General features: G+C 38.0%; 1 protein-coding gene across 9 annotated transcripts; it reads right to left on the bottom strand.

Moving 5' to 3' along the window:
* Positions 1–565: 565 nt before the first annotated feature.
* Positions 566–20,439, bottom strand: LOC129578216 (homeobox protein PKNOX1-like). Of its 9 annotated transcripts, none has more exons than XR_008689081.1 (12): positions 19,165–19,930; positions 8,251–8,697; positions 3,906–4,125; positions 3,665–3,715; positions 3,321–3,470; positions 3,112–3,199; positions 2,767–2,991; positions 2,432–2,607; positions 2,223–2,288; positions 2,053–2,137; positions 1,481–1,809; positions 566–1,327 (listed from the first exon to the last, which is right to left on the bottom strand). XR_008689081.1 is itself a non-coding variant. In XM_055466444.1 (12 exons), exons 3-12 carry the CDS (start codon positions 8,334–8,336, stop codon positions 1,574–1,576), a joined length of 1,380 nt encoding a protein of 459 aa, XP_055322419.1. In that variant the 5' UTR covers positions 8,337–8,697; positions 19,165–19,436; positions 19,546–19,897; the 3' UTR covers positions 566–1,573. The 9 variants fall into 9 exon arrangements, 8 of the variants coding, with proteins under 8 accessions (XP_055322419.1, XP_055322412.1, XP_055322417.1 ...); XM_055466444.1 differs by having other exon boundaries at positions 566–1,809; positions 2,432–2,604; positions 19,165–19,436; positions 19,546–19,897; XM_055466437.1 differs by having other exon boundaries at positions 566–1,809; positions 19,165–19,436; positions 19,546–19,895.
* Between the last annotated feature and the right edge of the window lie 3 nt (positions 20,440–20,442).

Below are 20,442 nucleotides of genomic sequence, written 5' to 3'. Positions count from 1 at the left end.
GAGTTGAATCGCAATATCAAAGCATTTTTATTCACATTGAATCTTCTTCTTTTCTCTTTTCATTTTAAATATGTTTAGAATGGTTTTTTGCTTGTAAGATTTTCTTTTGTCTGAAATTTGAATTGAATCAATTTCAATTCGGTTTGCCAGCTATTTGAGCGTTGTAGATTTAAGAAAACTTGTTTGATTGGGACAATAAAAGGTAATTTCCTTATTCTAGCAACATTTTCAAATGGGAACAATGGTAGTTTTTCACATTTTTCTGTGAAACTTGCAAGTACATTTTGATTTGTCTTTGTGAAACAAATCTGTTTTTTTGTCTCAAAAAAATTGGTAAAACAGAAAGAAAAAAATGAGGTATCATTTACGTATACATGGTTTGACTGGTCACAATTGGAATCGATTGGAACTTGTCGACGAAATTGTACTAAAAAAGGTATTAGTATATCAAGTTTTAGTTTAGTTGAATTATCATGTCAATGACATAGTTTATCTTTGTATTTTTAGCTTAACTAACGACAACGTTATTTATAATTTATTTGGCACCAGAGTAAAAAAAGCAAAGTTTTTTCTTGTTGTTGTTGTTTTGTTTTGTTTATTTGCGAGGAAGAGATAAAACTATTTTGACTTGTAAAGTTAATAAACTTGGTATACATGAGTGAATTTTTATCTCTAGAAAAGAATTAAGTGCAAAATATGTACAGTTGTGTCCGGCTGAACTTGGCAAATTTCAGTTCATCTCGAATCGAGGACTTGCTTTTTTAGTATACTTTCATTATCAATGTCTTTTTTTTGTTGCTTCACAAAGTTTCTTTACTATCCCATTCGACGTGGATTTTTTTCTCCATATTTCTGACTGTTTCACTTAAGACTTACTGTATACATATCAGTAGTTTCATAGTTCTGGCACATTTTTCTATGTTAATCTCTTTTCTTTTCATTGTTTAATTCTATTTTTTTTGTCTTTGAGAGAACCAAAAGATAAATTTGTTTGTGTTTTTTTTCCACCATTTCCAAACTAAATACGAGTATTTATGTAAGTAGGAATTTTTAGTACTATAGTTAACCTGATTTCGTTCAAATTTAAGAAAAAATACAGAACAGAATTGAACAAAGAAAAAAATTCTTATTTAAATTCCTGATTCAAATATGGCACCACTGAAAAATTACATTTTGGAATGAATGGGCAAGCAAAGTCATCAAATTAATGAGCCTTAAACAATCAATTGAACAATTGAATAACACCATGGATAAAAAGAAAACAATCATTCCTAACTGCAGAGTGAAATAAACCTAGATGCTTTTGCTGTTCTATGAAAAACACAAAGTACAGATAAACCTTAGCACTAGCAATCTGTGCCATTTTTCATAAGGCGTCTCCACTCGCATTGAGTTTGTATTGTGAATGTTGAGGTGCGTGCAACGCCCTTCAATGTAAAAAACAATACAAGTGGAGATGATACACGGGATTTATCTGTACTTTCAATGGAAAATAACGAAATAAAGGAGAACCGAAAATGAAATCATATTAAATGTTATATGCGCCGTTTTTGGTTCACTGCTTTTGGCCACTTCATTGATTTTGCTTGCTTTCCGTGCCAAAACTATCTTCGCTCTCATCACTGCTGCAGTAATTGTTGCTTGCGAATCTTTGTAGCATTAAAAGCCGTTCATTGTCGGTGCACAGCATGTTTGGATTCGTATTTTCGGTACCACGATCGTTTAATGATTGTGTCGTTGTTGTGTTGTTTGCTGCCGACGAATATGGTGATGTTGATTTTTTCTGTGTCTCATTACCCGAGTTCGCCTCTATTGATTGTGTGTTTGCGTTTTTTTTTCGATCGAAGCGCATCGATGTGATTCAGTAGGGTAATTCACAAAGTTTTGATGGTGATGATGGTAGTGGTGGTTGTGGTTTTTTTTTGTTCGTTATTTATGTTGCATAACATTTTGTTTTATTACAAAATTTGCGTAATAAAAATTTAGCGAAAAAGAACAGAAACAGGCAAAATTGTAACCACAGTGTTTAACTTTCGAGTTGAATTGGCGTACCTGGATTGTGTTGATTTGAATCGTTGGCATGCTCGAGCATCGGCTGCAAAATCCTTCGCCGGGCATTTATGAACCAATTGTTAACCTGTAAATGTGGACGAGAAAAGAAATTGGAATGGTTTTGTTTTAATGCACAACGGAATGGTAATGTGAATGAACCGGTATCAAACCTGCAACAATGTCAGATTCGTTTGAGCGGCGATAGCTCGTTTCTCGTCTTCGGTTGGATACGGGTGCTGTTTGCCAGAAAACACATATCAAGACGACGAAAAAAGAATAGAACATGGAAAGAAATACAAAGTAGCTTAAAAACCCATGAAAGAATGAACACGGAGAAAGGGAAAAGACAAACAATCAAAGTCGCTGAATAAGATCTTACCACTAAATGTTGAAAGAGCCAAGCTCTCATGACGCTGGTCGCTTGCTTTGGCAAAATTCCACGCTTTTGTCGCTTTGAGCCCGATGTATTGGAAACATTTGAACTCAGATCATCGTTAATCGAATCAATTTCCGAGTCGCCTTCGTCGGAGCTATTGCACGGTGACAATTGGTCTGCTAAACGACAATAAACATCAAAATGGTTTACGCTGTAGCATTTGCGAGACGATGGAGCAAAAAAAAAACAGGCGAAAAAGCACGTGTCGAGAAAAATCGACACGGGCACAGACGAAAGCAGAAAAGAAGGAAGCAACGGCACAAATAAATTCCACTTACTTGCATATGGATCTATTGGCAATGGACATCCGATTTGACTGAGCGGTGTTGAGCCTAGTATCTGTGATGAAATCATCGAATTGTGATTTGGTGAGTGTCCACCGTCAGCATTCATATTGCCAACTAACGATGTAGGAATTGTAGCATTTGACATATTGTTTAATTCATTGGTAAATGTATTGTGATCGGTTGTAATCGAATTATTCGCATGAGACGGTAAAAATCCTATTCGGTAGTGAGACAGAGAGAGATAGATTAAAACGAAAGCAAACAACAATGATTGAATGCAATGCATTTGGGATGCACAGCGCCGTTGACGCTTGAATTGGCAAACTTATCGCTTACCTTGAATACTGCTAAAGTCATTTAGTTTACTTCCACCTAAAAAATCATTCGTTCCAAAAAAATTCGATTGCTGTCCGCTTAAACTCTCCTGAAAACAGAAAAAAGTACAAAAACCGTACGATGATTGAACATTTGGCATTTGGCATTTGGAATTGAATGTAAAATGATGTGCGAGTATGGGTGAAGTGTTGCGAGTTACAAGCGCTTACGTGATCTGGAGTGTTGACGGGGCTGTTTGAATTTGACAAATTATTGTTGTGCTCAAGTGGATAGTCAGATCGCAGCAGATTTTCCGATTGCATTTTTCCTCTTAAGCACGCTATATATCGAGTGCAGAAATCTCGGCATAATTCTTGAACCTTTTTTTGTTGTTGTTATCAATGCATTTTTGTTATTGTTGAAAGCGTGTGTTTTACCATTTCGACAACGGCGACGAGACGATGATGGGCACAAAACAAGCGACATAAAAAGATATAAAATGTAAATACAGTCGAAAAAATGTGTCGATGGGAAAACGAAAAATCAACTTGATAGTCTATGCCTATGTACAAACCTTTTCAAGTTCGAGCAAATGGATTCGAAGCACTTGTAATGCTTTTATCATCTTAAAAATATAATAAACGAGGAAAAAGGCATTCCCATTAATTATTCAGCGTATTTAGTTGTGCGCAGTTCGTTCTTAATTAATTTGACGAGAACATAGCGCGAGAGAGAGAGAGAGAGAGAGAGAGAGAGAGAGAGAGAGAGAGAAGAAGGAATAGAGGGCAAAGCGCATAGCATTGCCTAACACTCACCAATCCATCGAGTTCAGCATTATTTGTTAAGAGTGGCCGATTTTCTTTCTCCAGCATTTGGATAAATGCTTGAATGTCTTTCGTAAACGAATCCGATTCACCATTTGATGTTCCATTTGGGCTCGATGAAGATGTCGTCGACGACGCCTTTGGAATGTAGCCTTGCGTGGCTTGTTCACATTTCTCAAGCATCAATGCCAGTAGAGAAAATAGCGGATGCCTAACAAAACGACATAACAACAACGAAAATAAACAAGTAAAAACCATCAGAAATGAAGAAAACACCGAACGAACAGGGAAAAAAAAAAAAAATCAAATAAATAAAACTAAGTATGGGAGCGCAAAATATTGTGGCGATGGAACCATACGAACGAACGAACAGAAGTAGTCGTCAAATAGGGAATAAGCCATTCGACGATGTTCTTTGTTCGAATTTGAAAAGGATATGGATGCATATCGAACCATTTATTTTTATTGGCAAACATTGTTTCGAATGTTCGAATATGTGTCCTGTGTGTGTCTGTGTGTTTGCGCCACATCGATGATTTTAGATAGATGCATAGTCCATCGATCGTCGCAACATGTGCAGAAAAAAAGAAAAAAACACACACAAACACACATTCTTAGGTTTTCATCGAAAATCGTTTTTGAAAATACACAAAAAAATTATGTAGCATTTGAATCTCTAGCACGACGAAGCAGAAGAAAAAAACTCAAACAAATGAGACACAAAATCCCATTCGATCGTCGGCCACATAGAAAGTCAGAGAATGAAAGACGAGAGGGTTATCCATTTATATATGTAGAGACACCGAGAGAGAGAAAGAGAGAAAATCGAATGCAATGCTGCGTTCCAAACTCATTCCATCCAGAAGCGACCCGATTACATTCAATGCTGTCGTGAATAAAGCATTACTGTCAACATACAGCATCACACACGAACATCATATGCTTGTTTGTCGATGCAAACGCGCGCGTAATGAACTCAGTTAATTTTCTCACACTCACACAAAACTGATGGCCACAAACTTCACTTAATGGGATTCCATATGATTTACAGTCATTCATTTAATAAACGTTTGGACCACTTGTGTGCTCCGCTTGCTTGCCTGCTCTCGCTGCATCGCACAACCGATGTTGTATGTGCATCGTTCGAAGGAACGCACAAAGATATGACTCCCAATTTTATATTTCATCACGAATTTTTCCTTGTGCATGGCTCTAACACGCCGAACATTGTGTGATTGCCATTAATTCACATGCTTCAAATGCTTCTTTTTTTCCTCTTTCGTTTAGCTGGTGTGCTTTTTCTGTTCATTTCATTTTGGGCCATTCAATGCATATGAATTCGCATTCTCCTGCTTAAATATCAATAACAACATCGGCTTTCTTCCACTCAAGAATATCCCGTATCCAATGTGTGGTGGCCCATGCATATGTAGCATATTTATTACATACATCGTGCATGTATGTTTGTGCCTGCCGCTTTTTTGCGCTCTTGTGTCGCATATTTTCAGTGGGATAATCGGTCGCAGCTTAAGTGGAGAGAGAGAGAGAGAGAGAGAGAGAGAGAGGGAGGGAGAAGGAACGAGAAAAGCTCATGTTATTCGAATTATGCATCATGCGTGATTAAAACGATATGACGAGAGTGTTTTTTTCTTCGTTCCGTTCGTTTCTTCATCGGTTGTTCATTGAATCATCTTTGGGCAAAGACATACATGTGCCATACTCGTGCACTGCGATGTGGCAGCATATTAGCTGGATAAATCATTCAAGTGCATGCGTGAATGTTTGCGCGCTCATATGTGATGTACGAATCATAAGGATCGTTCAGAATGATAATATAGCATACGCGTCATTTATTGCAGAATCTTGTTGTTGTTGGTGCTGCTGCTTTTTTCGTGCTCTTCTCCTTCAATTTGTTTTGTGTTTCGCTCGCAAGCGTCCAATAAAAATCGTCAACAAGATCCTATTTTTTCACTCTGGTGTTTTTGTTTATCGGTATTCCATGCATTTGTGCTCGCTCACATGGAGCCAGAGTGCGAGTGTGTATGAATTGTCGTCGATGTTCGTCTATAAATTTGAAAAAAAAATCAAGAAGTAATTGATATCGAACGAATTGATTTCGATATGGACTTTAATCATTCATTTGGAAAGATTAAGAAGCACTCGAACTGATAAAATCCGTTCAAAGGGCGTGCGAATCCAATTTTTTGTCCTCTTCCTCTCTCTCTCTCTCTCTCTCTCTCTCTCTCTCTCTCTCTCTCTCGCTCTCTCCCACTCTTTCGGTTGTTCGCTGGCAAAAACAAATTGAGGGCATTTCACCTCATAAATTTGAGCTAGTGGTTTCATGGATGCGAACAACCTCAATATGCGATGTCTCTCGCACATTTCATCGTCCACACATATTCGAATGACTTTCTTCGAACCAAGTTGATGATGAGTCTCTTTCGAATCTTTATCGTTTTTATTCTGATGCTCATCGGGTTCACGTCTTTTGTTTACATTCCATGCACACAAAAATGAAAATGTATGAGAATTATGCGGTTGACACGATAAAATTTTCAAAGAGCGATGGGCTCTTACGTGCCCTATCAAATGTGTGCACACACACATACTTGGTGTGGCTGATGCTCTCTCGCTCTCTCTCTCTCTCTCTCTCTCTCTCTCTCTCATTCTACCGCACGTTGAAATCGAACAAACGAAAACGGGAAATATATTTGGCATTTATGTGAATTTAACTATGTATAAATTTTCACTCTTGCCACATCGAGTGTTGCTGCCATTGTGGCTGTTGCCATTGACACTGCACACGAGCACACAGATATCATGCCAATAACAAGAACATTTTCTTGCTGCTTAGCGTTGATCTGAAAGCGAGCAGCATTTTCGTACTTTTTCTCTTTGTTGTTATCGTCGGTGGTATTGTTGTTGTTGTTCTGGTTGCTTGTTTTGAAACGGTTTTAGCCGCTCACATCTGTTTATTGGTTCCGAGTTTTGCATAAAAGCACTGAATCTCGTCGCTTTTTCTCTGTGTGTTTGCCTCACAATTCTCTCGTTTACCATCGTTCAAAGTCTTGCATCGCTTCGAATATACTATATTTTTCACACACACACACACACACACACATACACACACAAAAGGGGCGAATATTATTGTGCACGCGTCACGAAAATAGCGCCAAAAAAAACAAGGAGAAGAAAAACCAACGCACGTTTAATATGTAGAATTTTGTCATGCATGTCTCGAAAATATCATCAAATATCAAACGGAGAGAGAGAGAGAAAGGGAGAGAAGGAAAGAGATAGAGAGAGACCGAGAGCGGAACAAAGACAGACTGAATGAACACTTTCCCATTTCGAATGTTGCTGGTGGGGAATGTTTTTGTCGTTTGGTTGTCGTATTTTGCGTTGTCATTTTGGTTTGGTTTGCGATATTTGCATGATTTTTATGTATTTTCATGTTTTGTAATTCAATTCGGAGCGCGCAAAAATTTCTATTGCTATGCACAATTGATACATATTTTGTGAATGCTGCTCGGTGTGCGAGTGTGAGAGTGAATATGGTATGTGGAAAACGGCAGACAAACCAAATAAATAAAACAACAAACAGGAAAAAAAGGAGGAGAGCGTAAGCAAGAATGCACGACGAAAAGGAGTGAGACTGCTCGAATGCGAGCGAGCGACAACGAGAAGGAAAAGCGTAAAAGTTCAATCTCTTCTCCACAAACATTGTAATGGTTTTATAGAACGGAGTTCGTCACATCGAACACATTAAACGAAACACAATTACATTTTTTTTCGGAGATCAAGCAAGAGAGAAACTGCATATCGCCATCATTGTCACAAAACCGCAACCGACGAGCAAAGGAAACGAGCGGACGAGAGAGAGAGAGAAATATTTTTAATTCCTAATGTTGCAGTTTGGCAAGCCGAAAATGCAATGATCATTCGATTCATATAATCGTTGTGAGCATGTGACATAATGTCGCTAGGCAATAAATAACATTATGTGCGAATAATCCATGGTTCCGTAGTTTTATTGCCGAAAAATGTTAATTGCAACGGCAACGATGACGGATTTATCCCCACGCACACCGAAAATAAAAAACGAAACAATTGATGGAAAAGCGAACAGCGAAAGAAGAACCTGCCATTTGTAGAATGTTTCGGTCGAATAAAGCAAAGGGGAAAAACAGCCGAAAGAAAAAACAAACCAAAACTACATGCCACTTGAAATTGACAACAACAAAAAAACGGGAAAACTTCGTTTAAACGTCGAAGAATGGGAAATGAAACAAAAGGAAAATCGAATAGACGAATAAAACAAATTGTATTTACTCACTTGTATACAGCCCGTTTGTCGGCTTCAAACTGTGCTTGATCGATAATATTTGCGTTCGGCGATGCAGGAATGCTGTTCTCTTGCATTTTGTATTGTTGCTGGTTTGCGTTTGCCTTAATTCGATGTTCGCTGCGCTCGCAACGCTCTTCTTTCCAATTGCTTAAATACTTTGGACTTTTTGTTTGATTTTGTTGTTGTTATTTCGTTCGCTGAAAAGGAAGTTTTATACTCCTCGGTGCTGTTTGTTTTTTTTCTGCTTCTTCTTCTTCTTCTCTATCGTTGCTACAATTCCGAGTGCAATAATGTCACTGAAATGGCAATATTACCATAATTTCATCGTTTCAAATGTATTGGTAAATATATTTGGAAGCATCGTTTCAATTTTTGCCGTCACGATTTTCTTCGTTCTTCTCTTTTGATTCTCTTCACCGCACTCCGTTGAAATGGCTGTAACGAAAAGATGAACAGAACAGAAAATGTAAATAATTCACATCATAAAAGTCTAGTTTCGTCTGTGTGAGTGTGTGTGCAAGAGAGAGAGAGAGAGAGAGAGAGAGACTGTCGAAACGAATGTCAAAACAAAATGAAAATAAATCGAGAAGTTTTCATTGCAAAATTTTAATTGATTTACTAATTAAGTGTAATTAAAGTTGTATTTGCCGTAATTCACACGCAACACTTTAGTTCACTGCACAAAGTATTAATTTACTTTGGGTCAATATTGTGTCGCACACGAAACAGTGGCGAATGCCATAAATTCGAATTATAACACAGACAAACACGAACAATTGACACATACAGTACAGCACGTTTCCTCCCGTGTTGCCTTGTCACTTGATGATTCTACTTTGGCGCTTTTCTGTCATTTGTTTGTAATTGTTCAGTGTTGAAAAAATTCACATCAACAATGGATTCGATTTGTATATGATAACAACAACAGCAACAACAATAACGAAAAATGAAACACCTCATCCATTTGACAAAAGCAATTGCGATGGTACAAAGTAATCCTATTAACGAAAAAAAAGAAGAAAAATGATGTTTGATCTACTATATACGTACTCGTTGGGTAAATGAAACATCAACGAGGGCACAATATATAGCTGACAACTAAGTTATAAACCAAACGGAAGAAATCTGAACGGATTTTTATTTTCTCTATCGTCTGTGAAATGAAATCAAAAGCCACTTCGTTTCTCATTCGGATTGAATTGTGCGAATTCATTAAAAGTGAAATGAAATTGACAATCGAAATAATCTTATCTTCATTTAATGTGTTTTGCTTTTTTTTATCAGTTTATAACGTATCTACCAATTTGCTGGAATTAGTCATAAAGATAGCATGAAACAGGAGCTTAATAAACAGTGAATTCACGTATGGCTAAAAAAAAGTTTATGAATATCGATGTGTGCATGTCAAGTGTGTGTTGTTGGATCAAATCGAAATCTGAAAAGAAACGGGTCGCCAAAATATAAAGAACGAAATGCTCGTTAGCGAAAGTCAATAAATTTTTCATTTGTATACAAATTTCTCTTCTTCACTCGCGTGTAAGAAGCGATGCCATTATGAAAGGGATCACTTCGTTCAGCAATGAGTGTGCTCATTGAATAATTTTTCTTCTCTCACTCTGTCGATCTGTTTCTCTGTCTCATTCTCTCGCTTATTTCGGAAGGCCAAAATCCGGCAAGGTGTTGCGCTTTTCGGTTCGCACACTCATAGTTGTCGAAAAGGGAAAAATATGTATATATATATATCAATGCTTGTACGAAATAGGTGGCGAGAATGTTGCTACATAAAGTGGATTTTCTAATAAGAAAGTCGAAAGCGTGTGTACGAGAGACAGAAACAGATGAATTGTGTTTTGATTGGCAAAGCTACTAAAACCACCGGAATAACTGTATTTTTCTGGTAATTTGGACGGAGATCGAAGACGAAACAAACAGAAAAAATAAGCAACAACCATGAGGCGCGCACACACGGAACACACAACAACAATAAGAGCAACAGTAACATCTACCTACCCTAACACAGTATTGAGTTGAAAACCCTGCATACGAACAGTACGGCAGAGTGTGAGAGAGAGCATTGAGCACAACCAAATGAATGGGAAAAACCGTAACAAAAACAATAGCGATGAAGAAAACACGGAGAAATATTAATATTTATTTATACATAAATATGTATGCAAGCAAATTATATCGTTTTTGTTGCTTGCAATGCTGTTAAGGCTGTTGCCGATGTTACTCCTATTGCTACTATTTTGCGCCGCTATTGCTGCTGCTGCTGCTGTATCTGCTCTTTTTTTGTGTGCTCTCTTTTTCTTTTTTTTATGATCACGAAGCAAAGAAGTGTGAGTCTGCTGTTTGCATAAGCTTAAGCAATGTATTTATATGCCGCCATTTGCTGTGCGCTATGATCCTGGGTCCTTTTGTTTTGTTTGCTCTTTTTGAATCTTCACTTATTGTATTTTGCTCGGTTTTCTCGCTTCTGTGTCTCGCTCTCTCGCTCTCTCGCTTGCTCCCACACAGTGTCTGTCTCTTTACAGTTATAAAATTATAGTTGGCCAAATATAGCCCGTTTTGCCGTAGATGTGTGGAATGAGTCGAGCCCTCCAATAGCTAAAAGACACTTTGCGTGAATGTGAATGCTGTGTGTGTGCGCCTCGGAACGAGTGTATGGAGAGAATGTTGTTTTTCCTCTATATTAAGGTAACATTTGGGTTTTATTGCAATTTTCTTTCACACATCCGTGCGCGCGATTTCACTTCCAATTGTACTGTTTGTGTGTGTGTGTGTGTGTGTGTGTGTGTGTGCGTATATGTGGCTGGCTATACATATTGCATATTGCTCATGGTTAGCCAGAACGAATTCTTACTATTCCATTCGCTACGTTAAAATGAATATGTGTGTTTTAGTTGGGCAACACAATTTTTTCCATTGCTCTTTTCGGTGTTTTTTTTCTCTTCTTCCTTTTTTTCCACTGCCGTTCTCTCGCTCTCACTCTTCGTTCTTTTTTTTTGGTCGATGAAGAATATAAAAAAAGCGCACATGAGAACATCGACGGGCGACTAGAATGAACGAGAAAAAAATCATGGTGCCAGAAGAAGTGAGAGAAAGACCGTAGCATACCCAACGACTGACAATATGTTGTAAGGATAACTAAACTCGGAAATTGCGCACACACACTCACACACACACATACCATTCACGGTGAAACAAACACCGAACTGAGAGACAGAGAGCATCGAGGCATCGAGAGAAACGTTCGAGACCGAAAAGAAAAAAAAAGAACAATAACATCAAATAAAAGATAGAATAAAACGTAAAACTTCGACAGCTACAACAATAGCAAAAGAGACAAACTTTCTACTTGCTTCTTGCTCCCCGATATATGTGTATATACATATCGGATATATAAATATATACGGAGTGAGCGAGAGCTAGTGAGAGTGTGAGAACGACACGGAGGTACAACCGAATTAAAATTATATGTATTTACATCATCTTCACAGTACAACGCTTGCGATGCGATGCGAATTCAGAGTGTCTCGTTCCTGAATTTTTTTTTCTGTTCTGTTGATACTCTGGCACTAGCTTCAAATCGGCACAACATGCGAGAGAGAGAGAGAGAGAGAGAGAGAGAGTGAGCATTTATCTACCGGGGAGACTCGTCGTCGTACACGACAAGAATAGCAAGCCACGGTTCACATACCAATGAACGCAACACGAATGCACAACTTAGCATTACAATGTTATGTATCCTATATCATTTTCTGTTGGCGAAAATGATACACACTCTCAAACACATAGTTTTCATCTTGATTTCCATCTTTTGCTGCTCCAATACTTCTTAGCTGCAAGTTCAATTTGGTTTTCGGCTTGTGTGCGACGACAAAGGGGACGACAGGCGGCTACCGACAATTTTGCCATTTTGATTCGGATGCGGAAAAGGATTGATGATTTTGATGTGTTTGAATATTAATTTGGGAGATTCAGTGTGTGTGTGTGTGTGCATTGTGGTTGACTTTTGCACAAGCCACACTTTTCATTTCAACGCTTTGCATTTCCGTTAGGTAATGACATTATTTGCTCCAGAAAAAAAAACCGCACGAAAATCAACTAGTGACGCAGATTGGCATAAATGTAGCGAATAGTCAAGTTTGCCGAGACAATGCAATGTTGGTCTTCTTTGTCACTTAGTCGTTGTTACACAGTCATGTGCATAAGGAGCTACTCACACAATACGACGCATCTTTGTATTCGCTTATGTTGAAAAAATTCCCCTTTTTTTCTCGCAATCTTATACTTCAATTTTGGATTCGTTCTCATCAAAAATTCGGTGTTGGGATGCGCGATTAAATTTTGATGCCGTTACACTCAGAGATGCGCTGGATGGCGTTATTTGCACGCGCGACAACGCGAGAACGAAGAGAAGGAACAACAGTAATGAACAACAGTAACGAACACCAGAAACAGAGGGAAACAAACCCTAGAGACTTTGAAAAGGTGAAAAGAATTTATTTGTTTCCACTTTGGATGTCGTGATCAACGACTGCATAAACAAATAGTAATTACAGTTGAATTACAACAATTTTCCGTCGAATACATTTCATAAATACGTAGTTCATTTACTTTCGGGCGAATGTTGGTTGCCGCGCGCGCGAAACATGCCGAAGAAAAGTTTGTTCGGAAAACCGAAGTTAAGGGAAGTGAAATGACTGCTGCATGATATTCGCTTGAAAAACTTCTATCATTACTTTGAATCTCATTTAAACGCACTTGTATCAAGTTGAAAAAGTATCAAGCAGCAGCAGAAGAAGATGATGATGAAGAAGAAAAAAACCGACACACACACACACAACAGCCGTAACAACGATTTTTCTGATGGAAATGTTGCAGTAAGCAGCAAAACAAATCTGATGCGGCATTTGAGCCGAGCGGATCAACCGAATCCAGTAATTGGAGGAAAAGGCGAAAACGGTGGCGACAAAACGCAAAGAATTTTTTTCGCTAAGTCGTAAACTCTAATAAGATTCGAAGTAACTGGGCGAAGAGTGAGCGAGCGAGCGAGCAAGTAGAGAAGTTTGTCTATTTCATCAATGTGCTCGAGCAGTTTGGCATCGTTGTTGATCGGTTAATGTGTTTACGCACATGTAGGCCGTTGTTATTTTCTACTTTGATTGGGGTCATGCAAGATGAAACATATTAATGCATAGCATCCTTGCTTATGGTTCCTTCGTCGATTTTTGATGTGATTCGCTCGGGTGTTTTTTTTTCTCTGTTGCTTCCTACACGTTCGCAATATCGAACGCGTAGATCATTGGAATAAGATTCATTTCGAAACGGACAACGCGCACACACAAACACGTTTTTTTTCTCGACTGGATTTAATGCGAATGTCATCCCAAAACTGAATCGAATCGCACCGAAAACTGCTTCGTACAGATGTGTATAATATGTATTCACGACGATTCGAATTTTTGTTTTTGGTAAACAATGCAACGCGTCCTGAAACCACTGCTACATTGTCTCCTGTTCGGATTTTGTCGCACATCGCATGCCGCACTCTCTCTCTCTCTCTCACTCACTCGCACTCTTTTCGTCTATCTACATAGTTAGCATCTCGGTTGGGCTTTTGATTATTATTGTGCTATGTCTTGCACTGCTGTTTTTCATCTCATGCTATGCGCTTCGCATTTGTATGTGCATATATACAAAGTACACACCTTCTTGAATCGCCGAAAACGATTGTTTGGTATGTTCTTTGTGTGTTGGCCAAGATTAAATTCGGTATGATACGGATAACCAATACAGAATGATTGCGAAATTGTCTGTAAGCAGAATATTAAAAAGCATGCTGCCCAACTGACATTTTCGTCGTCTTTGCTCTTTCGCTTAACAACATTTTTCCACTCTTGGTTTCTTGGCATTCCAGTTTTTTCTATTCTTTCTCTCTCTCTCTCTCTCTCTCTCTCTCGTGCTTCTTCTTCTTCTTCTTTGCTCCTTTTTCTCTTCCACTTGCCATTGCTGATGGTCTCGCTTCTCGATTCATTCTTTGTTGCCATTTCTCGGTACGACGAGAGATCCTGATCCACTCGTGATTGTATGTGCATATATACGTGTGCATGACTGTGTGTGTGTGTGTGTATTGATAAATTTTTTATATTATTTTGATATTATGGCGCATAATATGGTTACCGTTTTAGTTTGAGCTCGCAATCATATCGCCAAAATATGGACACATGCAGAATAAAATATATACGCTCTGAACATCCAAATTCACATGTAATATGGATGACGAAGAAGCTGAACATGTATGGATGGTGTCGATTGTGTTGATTGTGTCGATTCATCGCTTCAAACCGAATAGCTAGTTTCGATATTTGTTTCGAATCGACATATATAGCTTATATCGTCATATGTGTGTGTACAGTACATACCGACCGACCGACCGACCCAAGCATCACGACAACATACGGCATACAATACCGAAATTCAATCATAAATATTGGCAGATAGAACGACCTGATTGTACTACAAAATGTAGAAATTTCTTTTCTCGAATTTGTCATCATATTGTGTGCTCGAACTGTAATATTGGTAACAGTGTCTATTTTAACAGGACCACCGCACGCCGCTTTACACAATCACAACATCTCGAAGCACCTGTGTGTGAGTTTTTTTTTTTTTCATGATAACAACACCAATATGGGGTGGCTCAATGTGCACACATTTGCGATAATCTTTCGGAAGCTGTGTGCCGCCTCCATCTCCCACCTCGGCACACATTCTGTGTGAGTGCAGTTGTGATTCTGATTAAAATAGACACTGCGACACACTAAGTTTGGGTACGATATATAGAGAGAATTTTGGTGCAGTGATATCATCCATACTTCATACGTGATATAGTTATGGTGGTGGTGTGTGGTGTTTGATAGAAGGAGAACAACATCAACAAATGTCGCGTCTGTAACTCTGATGAACACTCTCACTCACGCTGAATGTGTAATATACACAGATATTTATCCGCTTGTACATGTGCCATGTGTTTTTAATATGATTTTGTGCGCCGAATTTTTTTTTTCTCTCTTTCTTTCATCTATATTTTATAAATTTATTTATTAAGTCGAACAGCTCGAAGGTTTTTCTTTCTCGGCACATTTTCTTCTATGCACATCCGCCGCTTGCAGGATTTCATAATCAATCCAGAATGAAGTCGAATGCTTCAAATGTTTTAGGAATACTGCATTTCAAAATGCTGAATCGAATCAATTCGACTTTAATCGAACGAATGTGGTGGGTGTTTTCTACACAATTGGAATTGGTATTTATCACGCGGTTGAATATGCTGCTGGAATTGTCAAGCCGGGCAATACAAGCACACAAAACAAGAGGTAAACGAGCATTTTTACAGACGTTCAATGTGTTGATTCGTTCGTTTTTTTCTTCGCTAAACGAAGTGAAATAATCGCTTTGCGTCGGAACAAAAGAAGTATAGACCGTAGAAGAAGAAGAAGAAAATAAGCGCAATCTCATAGTTCGACCGAAATCCCATGCATTTAGTAATATTGAGAGTTCTTGGTCGTTTTTATTATTTTGCGACATCAAACCAAGGATGTACTAAACCTGTACACGTTGGGGTGCATGAGGGAAAAAAAACCTCTCTGCATACCAAACACCACCGCCAACTGATACACACAAATTTATATGTGAGAATGTGATTTTTGCTTAAGCTACTGATACTCTGTGATGCCGTAGATGTTCTCTGTTCCTTCGTTGTGTGCTTTGTTCATTGTACCATCATTGCCGCTGCTGCTGTTCGCTGTAACCGGAATATTTTGAGATCTTTCAGCAGTGCTGTTATCGTGCGCGCTTGCTTTGGTATTCCGTGTTGGTGCTCACTTGCCGTTCATTGTTGTCTATATGAGTGTTTCTTCTTCTTCACTTCATGCTGTTGTCGTCGTCGTTGTCGTTTTCTTCTGTTTGCTTTCTTGCTTGCTTGCTTTTTTTTCATCTTGTGCGCTCTCTGCTTTGCACTGCTCATTCGGTATGTTGATGCTGTAGTTTCGTGTATGTCGTTTTTTACGTTATATAGTTTATTTTGAGGGACCAAAAACGTCTTTTTTATGGTTGTTTTTTGAATACAAAACACCTTCATTTAAGAGCATCGAAACACATTGTTTATCGCATTATCATATTTTGTAGATAAAATGTGTATGAAAGCCGGGAAAAAAGTTAATATTAAAGAAAATACAACAAATCGCTACAACACCATACAGCCCACAGCGTACACACAAGGACAACGGTTGTCAGTTTTCGAGCGTAGAGAGAATGAGCGTGAGTAAGAGAGAAATGGCAACAAAAGCGCAGCGCAACAGCGTTCATTTAACCAAAAAACAAACAACGGGCACACACTCATCTCGCCAACCGAAAGATGAAAACATAACTGTGTTTATTTTTCCTTCTTTTTCTTCTTTCGATTCGGTTTTGTTTGGTGTTCCATTCACTCCCGTTACAATGCGTGAGAGCAATCGCGGAGGTGAGAACGAGAAATGCAAGGGAACCCGACCGTATCTATGACTGAATTACGAAAATAAAATAAAAAATAAAACACAAAGAACGGGGCGAACCGAGAAAAAAAAATCCTAGACAAATTTCCCTAATTTGAAATCATGGGAAGCTATTTATGAATCCTGTTCCACATTGAAGGAACGAAAATAAGCAACAACCGAAGAAGACATGCAATTCCATTAATAAAATGTGTTGGAATGGTACTTTTGTGGAAACCGGGTTGCTACCGCCATAAAATGAATAATTGACCAATAAACATGCAAACAATTTAACGAAATAATTCATTTTGCACGTAATGAAATGCGTTCCAAATCCCAATTTATACACAAACTAAATAAGTCAATACGGCCCGTGATGGTTTTTTTTTCGGTGCAATAAAAACATGCAAAAACTCGATTAGATTTTGTGTATATACGCGAATGTGTCAAATTTGAAGTCAACAAGCCAATTGTTGTTACATTTAATCTATTGGTGGCGAGATAGTATTTCATAATATTTGCTTTTCTACTTTGTTTGACAGATGTCCATGTTGCATTTGACCAAAAAACCGCACTGGACTTGGTTCTTGAATAAATACGTTTTGTGATCCTTTCCTTTCTGACTTATTTTTTTTTCTCGGGTTCATTCTAGAATATTGTTCATTTAGCACATTCCCAGGGGAGCAGTGGTGTTTGTTTGCTGACAAAAGTTCATAGAATGATGTTTTTTTTCTCTTGCTCTCTTTCTATCTCGAAAGAATTCCGCGCATGTATGAAATGTCATCAAATATTTACCTAGTGAATGGAAACTTGTTTGTGACAATTCATCGAATTTGTTGGTATTATCAAACACCGCAAACGTACTACACCTACTATGATTTGACATTTTGTTTACTAAACAGTTAGCATTTCCATACAGAACACTTTTTATTTCGTCGTTGCCCGATTACACAAAAAAAGTGATAATAAATTCGGATCAAAGTTTTGACGTACATGGTCATGAGATAGACCAGCTTAAATTCTAAATAAAGATTTATTGAAAGTTTAACTCTTTATTTTACCACTTGGACGGATAATCATACATTCTCTTGCTTAAGGCGGGCATGCAACAAATCGTATTATCAAAAATATTCGCCCGAAAATTGTTGCAATAGAATCATTGTTCGCAATTTATTTTAATTCCGTTCAAACATCACGTGGTTTTTTTGGCTACCAACAAACTCTTGCACAGCAACTTTTTCTTCGATGGCAAAATGATCAAAATATCCTCGAGAAGAAAACGAAAAATAAAAGTAAAGAGTTCGCGGTATTAATGGCAAAGAGTGTGAAAGCATCGCTTGAACTGCATGTTATGTCAATACATCTAGTGATGTTAATTCCAAAAATCGAAACTTTTGTGCTGAATGCGCTCAACTTCTTCAGTCAAATGGGGCATCGAGACGATGCGGAATTGAGAAGCAATCTATATACATATCATATACACACGCACGCGACACTAGCTTCGAACGCTTCAAACGGAATAGCGACTAAATATACCGATGGATGTGCGTTGTCTGAGGATAAGAAAAGAAATGTGGAAGGATAGTCGAGTCGAGAGCAGAGCTAAGAAAAAAAAAATCACGTACTCAGACATTATATTACAGTCCTGTGCTGCAAAATCACTCAAAAGTTGTCGACCGCAATCAAAATGATGCAAATGCTTTTTAGTGTCATTGTTGAGCACCATTTACGATATTGCTGTTTCAGATAACTTTGTCTCATTTCTCAGAACATTCTTGATCGCAGTGGCCACTCGGTGTGTGTATGTTTGTGTGAGGAACAGAGAAAGAGAGAGAGAGAGCAAAAGAAATGAACAACAAACATTACAACAAATGAAGCTGATGTCATTTCTAGAAGAAGAAAAAATATATATGCACTTTAGCTGATGCAGTATGTTTATTTTGTTCGATGCGTATATATATTCTATCTCGTTTGGCTCCTGAATCGGTGCTGAACAACACTGAATATACATGACTGTCCTTATGCAACTACTTTACTTTTACTCGTTTGAGCTATTTGCATTTTGAATTCTTTGGCACATTTTCACTCTTTAGTCCAAATGATTTGTCGCATTCTTTTAATCAAATTAGAGATGTGCGATTCAGTGTCGTTGTTGTCGTTGTTGTTGTTGTTGTTGTCAACTCACAATGTAAATCGAAATGACATGTAGTCCGAGTCCTGTATATTTAAACCCAAACCACAAATATATAATCAAAGCTGCATTGTATCCTATATTCGATGAATACATCAAAGCAAAAGCAACGAACGGCACGAAGCAACAATTAAAAACAGAGCGAAAGAAAAATAAAAGCACAAAAAAACTCACAATTCGTTTAAATTCTCAATTAAACGGTCCAGGTTAGCAGCACACAATTTTTTCTTATATCGAAAATGAACATGCCGACAAAGAAACAAACAGGATCGTGAAATCTTTTCTTTTTCTTTCTTTCTCTCTCGCGTACTTAACACTTCAAACACACAATGTTTCCTGTTCACTGTCACATTTTAAGATGATGTTCATCCAAGCAAACGAAAAGAAAAACTAGCTCATCATCCAACGCAACGGATAATCACGGCCAGGAGCGAAAATTTTTTTCGCTTCGATGTAAAAGTCGTGTTTTGTTTTCAAATTTCGTCGAAATGATTATTTTGGCACGTCAAAAAAAAATTGTTCGAGTTAACAAAAAAAAAAAGTTTTGTTATTTACCTATGTTCTAAATATGTATGAGTTAAAGGACGAACGCACAGCAAAAACAAAAACAAACCCGAATCGCAAAGAACTAAAAAAAAACTGATTAACACTGTTTTAATGGGATTAAATTGGATTATAGAGTAATTGATTCACAGAAAAGATGATAATTCAGTTTAACTGGCTTCAGAAAATATATCTATATGATGTGCAATATATGTGTGTGGATTTGATTGGAATCGCATGTAGTGTTGTAATATGAATATATGTGTGTTTTTGGAGTGTCGAAAAAACCAGGATAAAGAAAAGGGATATTTCAAATGGGAACGTGCGAACGCTTTGAGTATTGTTCAAAGACTGACTGATTGACGGTTATGGTCTTGTGGTGAAAAAGAAAAATTGTGTCTAGACTTGCACTTCGCACGACATATCATTTTTATCACACAAACCCATGGCAGGCAGGCAGGCAGGCAGGCAGGCAGCGTACAAGCAAGCAAGCAAGCAAAGCAGGCAACCAAACGAACGTACGAAACGGTATAGCAAACGAAGCATCGCAAACCAATACACCAATACGCATGCACGCGTCCACAAACGTAATGACAGTTGTGTCGAATGTTACGGAGTTGTTGCTATCGCGCTACCGAGCTCTCTCAGTACTCATAACAAAAGTTTATGTATCGTGTGCGATATCGGCCGGAATTCTGAAGATATTTGACATGTTGCACATTCAATTAAGCAGAAATTAACGTATCTGCTGAAATGTCTTCGATTTTATAAGAGAGAAACCAATTTTACCATGGCATTTTGAAAATTTTACTATGACTTCGGAAATGATGTGATGTGATGGTATGGAAAACGCATTGGCTTACATGACAAAAGAGATGAACGTCGTCGTCGTCGTCGTACAGACACAAA

The sequence above is a fragment of the Sitodiplosis mosellana genome, unplaced genomic scaffold (genome assembly GCF_009176505.1).
Source record: "Sitodiplosis mosellana isolate CC-2019 unplaced genomic scaffold, AAFC_SMos_1.0 Smas_scaffold_6226, whole genome shotgun sequence".
Lineage (NCBI taxonomy): Eukaryota > Metazoa > Arthropoda > Insecta > Diptera > Cecidomyiidae > Sitodiplosis > Sitodiplosis mosellana.
This window is presented reverse-complemented; position numbering and strand designations above follow the sequence as displayed.

Bases quoted from the DNA above. Each gene is read 5' to 3' on its own strand.
- LOC129578216 (XM_055466442.1), bottom strand. From the start codon at position 8,336: ATGCAAGAGAACAGCATTCCTGCATCGCCGAACGCAAATATTATCGAT. The intron at 2,608-2,766 runs GTAAGTGGAATT...ATTGTCGTTTAG, and splicing joins GCCAATAGATCCATATGCAA to CAGACCAATTGTCACCGTGC. The intron at 1,810-2,052 runs GTACGCCAATTC...CACAATCAATAG, and splicing joins TTCAAATCAACACAATCCAG to AGGCGAACTCGGGTAATGAG.